Consider the following 17409-nt stretch of genomic DNA (forward strand, 5'->3'; position numbering starts at 1 on the left):
GGCGTGGAGCTGCATGCAGGAGTGCTGGTTTCCTGTGTAAGAGTGGGCTTCTTGGATCAGCATCAGTCGACGGCGGCGGCTCCTCCTCAAGTCTTCTGTGTCTGAGTGTGTGTCTGCTGAGCAAAGGCCACGTCTGGCCAAACAGGCTCCTAATGAGGACGAGACCAGGCGGATGCGATGCGATGCGGCGCCGCGCCACAGAGCAGTATGGCCTCTGATCAAACACGCTGAAAAGCTTTTGGAGAGGAGTGTTGAGAGGAGTGTTGAGAGGCGTGAGACTGAGTGTGTTTCTCTAGAAGGTTACATTATAGGGAGCGAGGTGAGAGCCGGACAGAACAAAGATGAGAGAGAGAGAGAGAGAGAGAGAGAGAGAGAGAGAGAGAGAGAGAGAGAGAGAGAGAGAGAGAGAGAGAGAGAGAGAGAGAGAGAGAGAGAAAAAGCGGAAAGGAAGAAAAGTAGGGCAGAGAAAGTGAAAAGAGAGAAGAAACAATGCAGAGAGACCAAGATAAGGAAGCCAGAGATGTGAGACGTGCGATTGAGAGTTGATCAGTTTTTGGTAGGCTGAGGGTGACGAGTCGACAGTTGCTTATTATCAGCTTACAACACTCAAGAGTCGCTGCTGAACATATTGCTGACAACCTCCTTGTGCCCATTTAATAATCATTAGAACAGCCAGAACATTTCACAACCAAGACAAAGACTCCCCCCCCACTTTATCCCCCCTCGCAATCTGTTGCAGCCACAGTCCAATAAAAATATCAAAACCCAAAATGACAAAACAAGACAATGACCTGAACATCTGCCATGGACAGACAGACAAGTAAAAAAAAAGTAATAAAACAAAAAGGAAACAAAACAAAACAAAGGTCCAGGCCAATCTGTTTTTTTTTTTTTAGTTGCCATGGCAACACTTGCCATGTTATTGGCCAATTAGGTGGCCCATGTGATTCTTTCAGTCCGTCCCACTTACCCCATTCTTAGTCAGATAACCCCCAGAGTCATACAGTATTTTCATAGCTAAACGTCACAAACAAGCATCATAATTACTTGTCATATTCTCTTTTTTAAAAACAAAAAAATCTGTTGTGTGCATTAATACCTTTCTATTCCATCACACATTGTGGGGATTTTTTTTCTTCTCATATTCAGTTCTGTGTGAGGAACAGTGTCCCAATCTGTCCCACCTCTAATGCTGGGTCGACAAGACAGAGCACCATAGAGGGAGGACGAGAAAAGAAAGAAAACTAAAAAAAAAAAAAAGACGACAGAACCAAACAGTACAAAAAAAATAAATCAGACAATACTGTAGTTGAAGTTGAGATGTGCCCTTCTCCTCCTCCTCCTCCACCTCTTTTTTTTCTTTTTCTCCATGCATCCCTTCATCTCAGAGGAGGCGAGAAGGGAGAAGTGAAGAAAGGGAAAAGCGAAGGATCTTGCTTGGGTCGTGTCAGAAAGGGGGGCACTGCCCTCGTCCTACCTCACACCCCTCATCCCTCCCTCCATCCCTCTCCTCCCTTTCATCCTCCTCTTCTGTCGTTTGCCCCCATCCCCACAGCCGTCCGTCCTCCCCCGTCGTCAAGTAGAAGTGCGCTCAGTGCAGCTGAACGTGTTGCATCATTTCATTTTTTGTCTTTTTTTTTCTCGTTTGTTTTGTTTGTTTGTTTATTTTCTCTCTGTCCCACTCGTCTTCCTCGCTTGGCGTGGCCGAGAGCAGGTGGGTAGTCAGTTGAGTTTTCAGGTAGAAGAGGTGTGTGTTGTTGTGTGTTTGCATGTGTCTCACGGGCCGTCTGGTGCCGGCGAAGGGGCGGGGCTGCTCGCGGGCTTTTCTCCAGCAGCAGATGCAGGTGCAGGTAAGGCTACTCGTATTCCAGGAACTGCTTATGGTAGAACAGCAAATACCTGGCAACACACAAGGCAATATGCTACATTAGATATTAGATACTCGTATTCCAGGAACTGCTTATGGTAGAACAGCAAATACCTGGCAACACACACACACACACACACACACACACACACACACACACACACACACACACACACACACACACACACACACACACACACACACACACACACACACACACACACACACACACACACACACACACACACACACACACCATTGTAATGGTATGGCATTTGAAAAACTCATAGACAGAAGTTGGCCTAGCAAACCTCAGAAGTGCTTTTTAAATGAACTGCAGAGAGAGCCGTTTAGACAGTGTTTTACAATTAATTGGATCACCGCTTCTGAATTGCCTAATTATCATCGACTTTCGAAATGTTGGACTGACCAAGAAGATAACTAATAACGTTTCCCAAACGGCCTGGTTAACCTGCCTCCCTCGACTTGCTATTGGTTGAGGCCAGAATAGGCTGTGCCGATTTCCTGGAGCTCAGAAACGACGTTTGTATTGTTCCTGGCATGACTAGAAGCAATGCCAAAGGTTTTGCGTCATTAGAAGGGCGTCGCCTGGCTATGTTCTGATGACAATTACCCAGGATGCATCTCAAACGCTGTCAGATTTTTTTGGCCTGGGCCATATTGAGTTGAACATAGAGGGGAAAAAAGTCAATGCTGCACCACAGGGAGAATGAGCAAGCCAGGGTGTCTGAAGCCAAGATTTAAAAACAGGCCAAAACTTTTTTAGTGTCGACTTTTAACTGAAGTTCCTCAGCTACCAGATGGTGTTTGTGCTGCTGAGTTTTTAAATGCTGAAAAACATTCCTAGCCTCCCTAAAATAAAATGGTTTGGCACCACCTAATAACACCATACTTTTGCTTTCTGTGAGCCTGTCTACTTGCAAACAGGAAGTTCCAGAAACTCAATATACACTCAATATACAGCATAAACTCAGGCTAGACTGCCGAATGCAGACCATGTTTTTACTTGACTTTACATCTCTGTTTGATTGTTATTGAATTGGTAGCAGCTGTGTGTGCGTGCGTGTGTGTGTGTGTGTGTGTGTGTGTGTGTGTGTGTGTGTGTGTGTGTGTTTTTCCATTTGTCAGCTACAATTCGGTAACAGCATGGCTCTTCCCCTGTCTTGGCTATATTTTTCAGTAGGTGTGCCTCCCTCCATAACGCATGAACAAAACCAGGCCAGGGGTACATCTCTCAAAAGAGAAGTTGTTAGCCTGTTAGCAACTTCGGTAGTTGCCAATGGGAAAACGCATTGAAAAGAACAAAGTAGCTAATGTAGTAAGCAATTTTGGTTTTGAGAAATGCACCCCAGATGAGAGCAATGGTGGTGGAGTGGCCTGCAGCATATCATCTCCTGGTCTCAGCTAACTGGCAGGAGAGCCCGGTCCTCATTAGCGTACCGCTCATTAGCCCATTGATGCCTGAAGCACCTGCAGAAATGGGTGCTAAATTCCCAAGCCCTTCTTTGGAAAATGGCACTTTCTGCTGATTAAAACCTTAATATCTCCAGAGACAGTAGAGAGAGAGAGAGATTCCATTGGCCCTTTGTTTCCGGGTTCTACTATTGCAAGGTGGAGGGGGGGAAATCCCCCTTTAGGCAGACCTAAGGACTGCTCTATTCATTGTAGGAGTATTATGACACGCCCCTTTAGGCAGACCGGAACCTGGTCATGTTAGGTGCCCATTAGCAACCTATTACATTGGCATATCTCTATATACTTAAAGAATCTCTAATATCTCAGCCTCTGAACTGAAGCACATTACAAACATGAGATAAGTTGCATTTAAAACGCTAAGACACTCATCTTGCATAGCAAATGTGTTAATTAAGCTCTAACATGCCAACATTTTTAATAAAAATATCTCAAATCTCATGAGCCTGAATGTTGCGTCATGCAGCTCCAGGCCCCAGGGGGGCAATGTTGCACAACACAACATCCAGCATCCAATGGGTTAATGACGTCTCTCTGTGCTGAGAGATACCCCCTAGCACAGACTGCCAACACAACTGAGTGAGTGAGTGTCAGTGTCTGTATGTCTGTGTGTGCGTCCCTCATATTTCAGATACAGCTCGGTATTTCTTTATTTCTTAGCTTTCTTGTCATCGCCTGAATTTTCCTAACCTGATTTTCATCACCCAGGAGGTCTGTCTGTGCTGAAAGACAACCCCTAGCGCAGACTGCTATCAGAACAGGGCAATAAGAAGGCAGTGTGTTCAGGGTTGCCAGATGAGGCTGATGATCTCCAGTCCAAAAAATGCTCAAAACCCGCCAGGAAGCACTAAATCACCCCCCTTTTTTTGATAGGACAGTCGACGATGATGACAGGAAGCGAATGGGACAAAGAGACAGGGGAGGATCGGGAAATGACCCCGGCTGGACTCGAACCGGGGTCCCCGTGGGCAATGTAAGCCCAAATGTGGGTGGCTTAGCGCGCTGCGCCAAAGCGCCCCCCCCAATTCTACTGATTTCTATGGCCAAAATACCCAATACCCGCAGACGGCCATCCTAAGCTGCCCAATTGGGCAGGAAACCTTCCAATCTGGCAACACTGATTGTGTTGTGTTGTGCTGGGGTGTGTGTGTGGCTTTCATTCTACTCACGTGTGGGCGTGTCGGTGTGGGTACTGAGTAAGTGTATGTGTGGGTCTGTGTGGGTACTGGGTAGGTGTATGGTTTTCAGTGAGTGACCGAGTGATTGCGTGTAAACATCTCACCCTTCACTGTCCAGCACATCCTTGATGCTGGCTTTGGTGATGATGGCGTCGTCACATTTAAACCACTGGTCCCTGTGCTGCCTGATGAAGCTCGTGTAGTGACCACTCTCCAGCGTGCCCTGGTGGTTCACCACCGCAAACAACGAGTACCTGCACACACACACACAAAATATCATACTCATATCTGGGCAAGCAAGCACATACTATCAGAGACTGTCTGTATATGAGGAGACGGAAAACTTCAGAAAGCGTCGAAAGGAATGAACGAGGGCAATTTTTAACGCCCATGGTTTTACAAATCTGAAATTGCAACCCTGAGGAGTAGCCAAGATGGCCGCCGAGTGAAATGACTTATTCCAAGTGACTGATACAATACAATACAATCTGTATTTACTTAGCGCAATATCACTACTGAAGTTGTGTCAAAGCACTTTCAAAATACACACACATACAGTATATACACATTCCCACATCAGCTCTGGAGGCTGCCGGGTGGCGCCAATTGTCCGGGGTTCATGTGAGAAGGTGCACACATACACAATTAGACACACATGCACACACACTTTCCCACATTCACACAACAGCTCTGCAGACTGCCGCACGGTGCCAGTTGTCCGGGGTTCGTGTGAGAAAAATATGAGCAAAATACACACATGCACTCATTCACACACACACACACACACACACACACACACACACACACACACACACACACACACACACACACACACACACACACACACACACACACACACACACACACACACACACACACACACACACACACACACACACACACACACACACACACACACACACACACACACACACACACACACACAGTTCTTTTGACATAGGATTAGTAATTCTGTACATGTGTTGTGAGCCCCCCCACGGCTTCATACTTACTTATTATCGTTATTTAAGACGTCTACCGTCTGCTGATACTGGCCGTTCATTCGACTCTCTTTACTAGAGGGGAGATAGAAGACAGGGAAAGGAGGACTTAATGGTTAATTAAATGATCTCGATGATCACAGAGCACTGTGAATCTTGTGTGACTAAAAAAACTGCAAAAAAGGACTTCAAAAAAATTAATACTAAATGAATTACTTAAACTTGAAACAAAAATTGTATTAATTTTATTTATTGAACTTAAAATGATGGTGCCAGTGTTCTTAAAACTGCAGGCTTCTTGCTCAAAACACACCTGGATGCCATGAAAGGCGTCATGTCCAGTTCCAGAGGGAAAGAGACATAGGTGGTGATCTTCCGCCGTAGCTTCGCCGAGTGCTCAAACCGCTATTTAGCAGGACGGAGGGAGGAAAGAATTACGTTAACGTTAGACAAAAAAAAAGAGCAGGCTACATTTTGGGAACACAGTTATGATGTGCACAGTTCAAAGCTGAGTTTGATGGACACAAATTACCATTAAATCATTAGGAATAGTTACCTAAAATGTCTTGCCTGCACCCAATAATGAATAAATAAAACAAAAACTGAACTGAAGAAGAAGGTTGAGTGCTCTTGTTTTCTGTGTTTTCCATTTCTTTGAAGTGACCAATGGCTGTGTATTCAATATGTGGTCCAGCTCCATTACCAACCAAAGAGGCTTTAGCACTCCTGTCCTACTGCTAATGGAAAATGAGACCCTTTCTTGTATCACAGCATAACCAGCAGTCAGTGGTTCTTAACCTTTTTTTCTTAACGCACCCCCTTCTCTTTGCGGAAGACAAGCCGTGCACCCCCAACCCAAACTTCTACACGTGTATACGCACAAAAAAAAATTAAGTGATTAATTACAATGATTCTTGCTTGAGACATTAACCAATACCTTTCCTTAAAATATGTTTTAATTTGGTCTTAATTTGGCCTAATTATAATGTTTGCAAGCACAATTTTGGTCACAACCTCAACACACACAAAATTCCGTGCACCCGCTGAAATCTCTAGCGCACCCCCAGGGGGTGCCCGCACCCCAGGTTAAGAACCTCTGGCCTATGCAGATGTATGACAATGTAATAGCCCAACTCACCTTGAGGTGGAAACAAGCCACGATGGGCAGCTTCTTCATGGTCAGCTGTTTCGTGGACTCCTGGTAACTATGGCAACCGCCACACTTGATTTTGGCACTGCTCCCCAGGTGCTCGGGCCGAGTAAACCTGCAGAAGAGAAGAGCAACCAAGGACGACCAAGAGGAAACAGAAACACACACACACACACACACACACACACACACACACACACACACACACACACACACACACACACACACACACACACACACACACACACACACACACACACACACACACACACACACATTTTAACTACTTTATTTATGTCCGCAATTCACAATATGTACATATGGACATAAATGCTACTTAATTTCTGCTACTTTTTAATGCATCGTCCTCTTTACTCTGTGTAGGACAATGCTATCAGTGTTGCAACTGTACACTGTCCCTTACCCTATCCTTGTTTAAATTGCTCCTTGTAAGTCGCTTTGAACAAAGGCTTCTGCTAAATGCTAATGTAAATGTTACATATACAATGATGCTAAGTCATAATCCAATGCAGGTCTCAAAATAAGAGCAGTTTTAAGGATACAAACAACACCTCCTTCTCCAAATATGATGGCTACCAATAATGGAGGATATTGAGCAATATTTGGCTATTTGCTGTGCCTTTGCTTTCGTGAAGCCAACCCTCTTTAGATCCCTAGTGACCATGTGTCTGTGTACATGTCCAGGCTTCCCAGGCCAAGGACGACCAAGAGGAAACAAACACACACACACGCACACACACACACACACAATGATGCTATATTCTGATTCTGATCATATTCACATGATACCTGAGAAGAAACCAATACACACACAATCACCTACTGCAATGACCCTACTGCATTACAGTCACTCATTTCTCAAATAATTATAATTGCTACGTAATTTGTGTATCCACAAAGGCAAAAGCCAGGCCATTTTTCTTAAACTTGCTCGTACGCATAAGCACGGCAGGCATAGATTGCACACACACAACGGAAAGGCACTGGCAACTGGCTGATATGGGTGAGTTGAGTGCTGGGCTTGGTATGGTGAGTCACAAGCATTTTCACAACCTTGAAAACACTTGATTGAAATTCAAGCTTTTTCAATGAATTCAAGCACCAGTGGGAACCCTAGGTGAGGTGTCGCACCTCCGTAGGCAGTCCGTGAGTGTGGTGGAGCCGGTGAGGTGGCTCTCCCCATTGAGCGTGCTGCTGTCAGTGCCGGGACTGAGGGGCCAGAAGGGGGTGGAGGAGCCCGGCAGGTCCAGGCTGATGTCCCAGAAGGGGTCTATCGTGGTGGACACACCGCTAGAGTTGGGGGAGAGAGACGAGACATCAATGTTACCATATGATACCACACATATACAGAAGGGGTCTATCGTGGTGGAGACAGCTCTAGGGTTGAGGGAGAGTGAAATACACACACACACACACACACGCACACACACACACGAGAACAACCAAGATGGACATCTTTGTGCCATCTTTTGGGGAGCTTTCTTTCACACATTCAAAATAAATGAAATTTCTCTGCAATGATGAAATGATTGCCTGTCACAAAACACAACCTCTTTTGATCATTATTGAGACAACTATAATTGAACACAGTCCAACATCTACTCACAAATTCTTACTATTCATGTATCAAGGGCATTTTTCTTCAGTATTTTCTGTGTTACTCGTATCAGTAAGATGCAGCTGGAAGCCTGCATTACAACATTACTGCTCCTTGCACCCTTACTGATTGCTTGCAAATTCATGTACCCGAGGCCAACAGAGATATACTGCATGTAACCAGTGGCGTAACTATCAGTAAGCAGGGACTGCAGTTGCTTACGGGCCCACGAGCCCCTTTGCGGACGCCTAGTGGGCCCCCATTGGTACTGGGGATTAGAATGTGTCTGCACACGCAGAAAATTCCCCGATAACTCTTCCCATTACTAAGTGTCGACCGGACCGTATTTATATCACAACAGATGCCACCGTCCAACATGATGGTGTGCCGTTTAAACACGACACCAATGGCAAAGCCATGCTACTATTAATACTGTGCTAATAACTGTGTTTAGTACATTAGACGGTTCTTTAAAAATACAGTCATATAATATGTTTCAAACTGCAATAAATATCTTAACAATACGGTGTATTTGAGTCTTTTATTTTTTTACATTACGACTTGGAATTATGGGTTATGGGTTATGATGAACTGATTGAACATGTTACGTAGCCTACGTAACGTGCGTGCATACAGGAAGAACTTTGGTGCAACGTGCAAGACGTCACATCACGTTAGACATAGAAGAAATCTGATCATATTATCTAAACTTTAACAATGTGTTGGCGACGATGGATAACAAAAAGAAGCACCGGAGCGGATTTCAAAAAAGAAAATGGAAAGAGGAGCTGCTGGAAGAACTGAAAAAACTTCCGAAAATAAACTCCTTTCAAAGAGCCGCAGAGGGAAAGGTGGACGTTGTTCCTGCTAGCTACAGTGAAGATTGCGACCAAGAAGAGAACTATGGACAGAGGGGTTGAAAGTATCTAGCCCCCTTGTTGTGCTAGAAGCAGGGGGTCTGACTCTGACAGTGACAGCTCGTTTACAGAAGATGACAACCTGGCCGGCTCAACACCGACGAGGGAGCACCCAACTGATATGGGACATTTCCCCGACAGCCTTGATGCAGACGTGAAAAGGGGAAAGGACAAGCAAAACAATGTTAGCACGCCACATATCCAGCTTGCTAGCCGCGGTGCGTGTGTTGAACTGTGGATTTAAGTCAAGTGGAATAATTGCGAGAAGCCCTGAGATCAAGACAGAGTTTTATGGTAAGGTAAGGACATTTGGTTATTAATTTTGCCGGCCGTGGCATAATGAGTTGGGTTTATTTTGCCTGGTGCGATTGTTGTCACAAGCCTGAAGTTGTCACAAGCCCGTTTTGAAGTGTGTTTGGCTAAATTGGTTATTGCACTATCACTATGTAGACGGACTCGGATGTTGTAACATTCTTTTTTCAAATTTCGTGCGCTTTAAATCTGTACCTGTGCTCGTCATGTTCTGCTTTTACATGTCTTCATGAAGACTTTGGAAAATCTCCATTTATGGCATTTCAATGCAGATATGCCAAAACGACAGAGGTTACTGCACATTTGTTGAAGGAAAGGGTGGTGCTTGAATATTGGTTGTAGTTATGCATTTGCGTGAATGTTTCACATACATTTCAGACACAAGCTTGCAGCTAGTGTCAATGTATTTGAATGATTAGTACTGTGCCTAGCAATGACTGCATATCTGTCTGAAAGACTAACAATTAGTCTCTTGAGTTTCATTTTGGCAACATAGGAGGACTATAGTTTTAGTGGGTTCCTGGATTGGTCTGTCGCGCGTCTGTGTGGTCACTTTGCAGGTGTAAAGTGAACGTTTGAAATGCACTCAAATACACTGAGGTTTGGCTCGTCTGATTTTTCGGGGTTTTATGATTACTGCCTACGTCTGCCGTCACCTAGGCCTACGTGTTTTCGTGGATGTGTAGCGGTATACCAAATGTGTTTTCATGGACATGCATGGTGTGCCGTCAGCATGTTTTTGTTTATGTGGTGATGCGCTGTCATCAAATTTCCGTTCAAGGTGCGCTGTCACCATTTTTCTGTGTGTGATGTGTGATCAATACTACTAAGAAGTGCATAATTTTATGTTCCTTTATGTGACCTTTATCACGTGTTGTACTTTATATGGGGCCCACACAGATAATGTTGCTTACGGGCCTATTGCTGTGTCGTTACGCCACTGCATGTAACCCTTTGTTTGAATCTTGCTGTGTCACAGAGAGAGAGAGCTGAGGAGGATGAGTCATGCTGCAGTTCCATTCACCACCAGCAGGTGGAGGCAGAGTACAGGGAAATTAAATGTGGATGGGAAAAAAGAGGTGGTGGTGGTGCAGGAACTTAGCAGATCAGGCCAAAAAAGGAGGACAATATTCATAGGAAATTGCATGATTCAGGGTTTTTTCAGGTGACTGACAGTAGTTTTACATAAACATTAGGTAGTTGCACAAACAGAAATTCCTGATTGATCCAGGATTCCTTGAATAATCTCTCCAACATATTTTTGAACTCTCTGGTCCTGTGTGTGTTTGTATGAATGTCGTCTATTTCTGTACATCAGGGGTGGGGAACCTTTTTCATTCGAGGGGCCACCTCAAATTCATCAGAGGGCCGTAAAAGTTCCTGGCCAGAAACACCAGCCTGTCATGTTCTGGCTTCAAGGACGCTCTCAAAGGTAGGTCATTATTGCCACGATTAAATCACGATTAAAATCACAACTCCGATTTCACAATTTTATCACGATTTTCGATTAATTGTGCAGCCCTAATATCGAGGGCCGGATAAAACGGCCTCAAGGGTCGCAAACGGCCCTCGAAACATATGTTCCCCTCCCCTGCTGTACATGTTGCACGTGTGATACTGCGGCGGCACAGTTTGGATATGAGCCTTTTTTCACATAATGACATGTCAGGCACCTTTGATTCGATGCATTTGAAACACGAGTTGCATCCCGGTGGCATAGACATAAATACACATGCAACCGTTTTCTGCCTGAAACCTGTAGTCATCAATATGAGCTTCGGTTCAAAACAGAACTTGTTTGACATCCTTGTCAGGCTAATTCTGGGGAGAATATGGAGGAGAACAAAGGGAAAGAGAAGAGATAAAGGAGGGCTAGAGATGGGGAAGCAGTTAGGGTTCGACTCCCGATCTGCCAGGTTGGTGGGGGGAGTAATTAACCAGTGCTCTCCCCCATCCTCCTCCATGACTGGGGTACCCTGAGCATAGTACCGTCCCGCCACACTGCTCCCTTGGGGCGCCATTGGGGGCTGCCACCTTGCACGGGTGAGGCATTAAATGCAATTTCGTTGTGTGCAGTGTGAATTTCTGTGCTGTGTCACAATGACAATGGGAGTTGGAGTATAAGTTGGAGTATAAAGGGCCGTACACACACGTTGCTACTAGTTACTCGCTCAGCGAATGAAGTCAATAGAATGTCAATGTGCTCCAGAGAGACTAGCAGGCGAGTAGGCGAGTACTGTACAAGCGATGCGATGTGGGCGGATCCCGAGTTGAAAATATTTTAACTTCGAGCGAGGCGAGTAACGAGTAACCAATTTTAGTGCAGAGATCGGTACTGCTCGCCTGTTCATTGGCAGTTAAAGCCGTGGGAACTTTCAGCAAACGTTCCATGAAAGAGTGGCGAGTAGGCGAGTAGGCGAGCAAGCGAGAAGCTAGCTTGCTGTGTGTACGTCGCTTAAGAGATGAAGAAACAATGAGAGAGGAAGAGCGGTCCTTACTGGCACACTTGGCACGTGACGTCCGATTGTAGGCCGCCGGTGAAGATTTGGTCGATGATGCAGTTACAGTGGTTTGGATTGTTGGCCTTCTTGCCATTGTCGTCACCTACGGCAGGAGGGAGTAAGGAGAGGAAAGGTAAGTAGGTAAGGTGACTATTATACCCAAAGCCAGATTTAGGTGCAGCAGGTAATAGCTTACACACAGCACAATATCACCAAGTGACAGAGGACAAGAGAAGGACAACAAACAACTGCCAACCAGACAGGAGAGCCGAGAGACTGGTTTACTGGTCATCTTCAGTGAAGAAGTTATCTTATCTTACATTACAAAGATTAGAAAAACGGTGAAGGACGAGAGGCTTTCACCCACATACAGAAGATCAGGGCAAACTCAATCACATGGGCATTTATCTACATACACATTTTTATTAAACATCATTCAATTCCTAGAACAACATCTCTTGCTCATGTGAAAAGCTTGATAAAAAAAAAGTCAAACTCATCGTTCCGCTCTATAAATACAAGTCCTGTCTGTTGCTAAGCAACACACACACACAACTGTCAGCAGCAGCTTTTTACATTCCTGTTTCCTTGGCATCACACTTCATTCCAAAAGTCCCAGCTCTTGCCTGGCGTGAACCCCTAGTAGTCATGGGCTGGGCCAAGTTCCAGGTTGAGCACAATTTTTTTTCTTCTCGCTCCTTCCCATTGGGGAAATATGATTTCTAAACGCCAAGCTTTCTAAATGTCAATCGAAGCCTGAACCAGAAATGGTGTTAAAAAAAGAAACAACAAATTGAGGACAGATTTTGAAGTCTGTGTTTGTGATTTTGAAGTACTGAGCAAGCGGTGAAGAGAGAGAAAGATAGTGAAAAAAAAAATTATGGGGTCTCTCTCATTATCTTATCTTCTGTTCTCGCCTTGTGGTTGTGGCCTTGTGCTTCGCTGACATTCCTCCTCCGTGAAGAAAACAAGTTTCCCGGCTGTCAGATTTGCCACAACAACTTTTGGGGGACTTTTCCCCATTCAACATCCTGATTGCAAGTGAGAAATGACCTTTGAATTGTGCTTTTGAGAAATATTGAATCAAACTCCTATCGTTAATGACGTTTTGCCTCGGATCTCAAGGCAACAACATACCTGCCAACCTTTAAAACATTTTTTGAGTAGCAACTTATCGCGGCGCGGCAATTCACGGCGCAACAACTTGGCATGGCAAAGCAACGGGGTCGCCGGCGGGCCCATCTGAGAGGCTACTTTGTTTTGCATAGTCTGCCCTACACCTAGGGTTGCCAAATGTCAACAGGGAAGATATGAGACACTTGATTCAGGCAGGGGGGTCCTAGCCTGGTCCTGACCATCCCATAATACTACCATTTCATTTCGTATTTATGGTCTGGCATTTGTTTGCTCTGAAGCGATTGTAGAAAGCAGGAAGTTTGCACTCAATTATAGTTTGAAATTATTGGACACCTCTCACCCAATCGCTGGCAGTTACTCAACAACAACATAGCGCAGACCAATAGCTCTGGCGCAGATGTGTACGTCATTGTCACGAGCGTTCTCCCCCTTTCGTCCCCACGTGGGGGGCGTATTCGATTATTGGCTGTTTTCTGGGGGGGCGTTGCAATCAAAATTCTACTGCTGCAAGCACTCCACAGAGAAGCACGGCCAGACTACAGTAGTGGAGCCTATCCTTTGGCGGAAGTACGTAGGATGGCTCGCGAGGCTAGGGGGGTCCTCCCCCAGAAAAAAATGCTTTTCTTAGATGCAATTTCCTGCATTTTAATGCATTTTAGCCTAACATCCCATGTATCTGGCAAATAGTTTATCTTGCTCTTCACAGTACTTTGAACTACCATAATTTATTAAACTTTCATGAAAGATGTTTTTTTTTGTTTCACACCATAACACCAATAAAATGCTATGATATAGTGTGCTGGAATTCAGGCCTCTAAATTAACTTTATTGATCACCAGCCAATATGGCTGTTAATCTTACTAGTCAAACATACCACCAGTCTGGCTAGTAGGCCTAAGTGGCTATTAAGTTATCCTATGTACCAGGATGCATTTGGTCACTTGGGGGGTGTTAAGGAGCTGGAATTGAGTATGAAATTGAAGCATTTTCTGATTATTTTTTTGGCTGTAGAAGGTAGCCTACATGTAGGAAAATGTATAATTTGATTTTAAAATACCGAGGCATTTCAGTGATTTTTATGAACAAATAGTTGAATTGTAATGATTCTTACATCATCTCCCCCAATATTAATAAATGGTGATGTTGTCACCTACTGTGAAGAAGCATCAGCAGTAGAGAAAAAGATAAAGACAAGTGTTATCTAAGCTAGGATAATATCAGGTTAATATTATTACCTTGGGGGCTAACATCAAAATCACACTTTCAGCATTCATTCAGTACAAAATGCGTCATGTAGTGGCTCTACTGAGGGACGGGGGCTAATGGCCAATGCTCTTGGAACTTCCACGGTAACTTTTGAGGGGCATCGCTTCTTTTTTTTCCACTTCTCTGCATAATAGTAGGCCTATCTACACTCATCTGCCGTCATTAGTTGGCTATTGTTCACTGTTCGGCACATATATGATGATAGGAGAATTGATTTTATTAATAGATTGCTTGCCATACATGATTACGGATAGTAGTCGTGGAGTGATGCATTTGGTATGACGCACGACCTGTTACATCTGTTCACAGAATGGGGCATGACTCAGGGGGAAACAGTATTCCTATACGGTGTCATGGTAGGTTACGGATGTAGACCTACTCCGAGCACAACCGTTAGAACTATCGCTTTATTAAGGGAAACCGAATTTAGTTTGCTGCTAATCTGCTAATTTGTAGCGCGGTCATCGACACATTTGCTCATTCGGAAGTAATCTCGTTTCGGTCCAATATCAAAACAAGCAACAACATATTGCCGTCAAATACGGCGAAACATTGGGTGAATCATTACGACAGACCTCGGCCTTTATTTATTTTCATAAGTTTACGGATTTAGCAACTGGACGCAATACACTATTCCCATACAGGCTACCTTTCTCAAAGTCCATTTACCTTTGAAACGGTGATTTTGACGGTGCTCACTTGTAAAACTACAGCGACAGTACCAAGATGGATAATACATGATGACAGGAGGAGGACACTTGTTTCAGAGATTATATAAGTACATTAACCAGTCTCTCTTCTTGTGTGATATCGAAGCAAACTTTCTGTCGGCAGCAGATGCCTCGAGAGCGCAGCAGCACAACAAATGAAGACATCCAAACTAGCGCTCTGATTGGTCAATACCCCCCCCCCCCCCCCCCCACACGAAAGGCCAGCGCGAGACAATTGCAAGCAAAGCCATGTCTACGGCTCTGTCTGGTTGCAAGTCTACAGAGCAATTTATAAGGGTCCATGAACACACTTTGCTATTGGTTTTTCCCGTATTTTGAAGTGACAGCACCGTAGTTTGATGTCAAAATCCGTATCTGCTACACAAAATGCGTAATGGTCGGCAGGTATGCAACAAGCACAAGGAGATTTTACATAACGAAATGAACCCACAGACTACAGCTTAACCTCGTGAAGTTTCTTAAAAGTACCTGAGTGTGTGAGTGTGTGTGTGTGTGTGTGTGTGTGTACCTTTGCAATGGCGGTGCAGGACGTCGAGGGCCGCGATGAGGAACTCGTGGGCGTCCTGCTGCTCGTAGCCTGCTAGGTGGCGTGCGTGAGTCCACACCAGGTGCAGCAGCCGGAAGGGAATGTGAGGAGAGCGGTGCCCCGAATAAAACTAGATAGAGAGAGAGAGAGAGAGAGAGAGAGAGAGGGAGGAGAGAAATACAGTATATTTAAACTAGAAATGTTTACTCATTTAAAAAGTCATGCAAAACTATATCCTATGTATCCAGTCTTCTTTGATCAGTTTTTTTTTTTTCTTTTGGTGCAAATCCTGAATTTTAACATTTGTTCCATATACGTGTGTGGGAAGTTCTTTGTCATGCCAATGCAGTAGTTGCTCCATTTGACAGAGACCTTAGAGTAATAGCGAGGCAACAAGTTCAGCGCAGCCAACCTCTCTAGACATTCATCATGCATATGGACAGTCAACTGTGTGCTCTAAAAAAGTCACATCATGTTCGTCACCCCCAATGTCCAGACTTGAGTTAAGTGAACTCAGTCACAGATGGACTGAAAGGGAGAGAGAGAAAGAGAAAGGGGGGGAGAGAGAGAGAGAACGAGAAAGAAAGAAAGAGTGTGTGTGTGTGTGTGTATGTGTGTGTGAGAGAGTGAGAGTGAGAGTGAGAGTGAGAGTGAGAGTGAGAGTGAGAGAGAGAGAGAGAGAGCGAGAGAGAGAGCGAGAGAGAGAGCGAGAGAGAGAGCGAGAGAGAGAGAGCGAGAGAGAGAGAGCGAGAGAGAGAGAGAGTGAGAGTGTGTAGGCAGGAGGCTTAAGAGAAGAGAAGAGAAGAGGGCCATATGGAGTGGCCAGCTCGTGTGTGGAGGTGGCCAGATGGGACGGGAAACACTGGAGTCTGGCCAGCTAATTCACATGATGCCACATGTGCCAATACGCTGCTCTGGTAGGGCTTTCAGGCCGACCAGAACGGAGCCGGGGCCGGAGCCGGTGCCCGCGCACCAGTTACGTTCGGCACTAAAGTGCTTATCTGCGAACCGCTCGCGTTCATACAGGGCTATCAACTTTTCCCGCACGTGACTGTGTTACCCGGATGAAACTGCTGACGGCCACGCTGTCGTCACGGTTCGCAGAGAAAAATCTAGTATTTTGCGGTTCGCATTGCGAACCAACTTTCCGGTTGGAACGCAAATATCTGTGGCGTGAACAGGACGGCCGGTTCGCGATTAGGTGCGGGAACGGGCTCCCGCACGGTTCTCAGTCGCCCTGAACGCGTTATGGGTGGATGTTTGTGTGTACATTTCTGTGTGAATGCATATGTGGGCGGATGTCTTTTTGTCTGTGTGCACTGGGAGTGTTATGGATGTGCAAGTGGGTGAAAGCAGCTCTGTACAGGTGTGTGTGTGTGTGTGTGTGTGTGTGTGTGTGTGTGTGTGTGTGTGTGTGTGTGTGTGTGTGTGTGTGTGTGTGTGTGTGTGTGTGTTTTGGAGAGGAGAAAGAGACATGTGTAATAGTGTGCGCGTGAGTGGCGCATGAGAGCGTGGCGTTACCTCCTGAAAGAGCTGGGACATCTCGCACACTAGACAGGAGTTTGATTGCATCTCGCACTTGTGTCTGTCCGAGAGGAAGAAGTCTCGCAGCAGCGGAGTGTGTGTGAGCGCCTGCACGATGCAGTTCATGAAACAGGTGTTGCCAAGGTTTATTAAGCCCCGTAAACCTGCAAAAACAACAACAATTAAA

The 17409-nt window shown here is 45.2% G+C and overlaps 1 protein-coding gene across 2 annotated transcripts in view; it reads right to left on the minus strand.

Annotated features, from left to right (window-relative positions):
• Positions 1–459: 459 nt before the first annotated feature.
• Positions 460–17409, minus strand: part of usp22 (ubiquitin specific peptidase 22) — a 46909-nt gene continuing 29959 nt past the window's right edge. For both annotated transcript variants that reach the window (XM_063189680.1, XM_063189673.1), the window contains 9 exons: positions 17220–17386; positions 15681–15828; positions 12036–12141; positions 7843–8001; positions 6679–6805; positions 5854–5945; positions 5553–5615; positions 4644–4793; positions 460–1899 (listed from right to left, as the gene is read on the minus strand). In XM_063189680.1, the coding sequence (XP_063045750.1) occupies positions 1857–1899; positions 4644–4793; positions 5553–5615; positions 5854–5945; positions 6679–6805; positions 7843–8001; positions 12036–12141; positions 15681–15828; positions 17220–17386 (1055 nt within the window). In that variant the 3' untranslated portion in view covers positions 460–1856. The remainder of the gene's footprint in view (positions 1900–4643; positions 4794–5552; positions 5616–5853; positions 5946–6678; positions 6806–7842; positions 8002–12035; positions 12142–15680; positions 15829–17219; positions 17387–17409) is intronic.

The sequence above is a fragment of the Engraulis encrasicolus genome, chromosome 2, assembly GCF_034702125.1.
Source record: "Engraulis encrasicolus isolate BLACKSEA-1 chromosome 2, IST_EnEncr_1.0, whole genome shotgun sequence".
Taxonomy (NCBI): domain Eukaryota; kingdom Metazoa; phylum Chordata; class Actinopteri; order Clupeiformes; family Engraulidae; genus Engraulis; species Engraulis encrasicolus.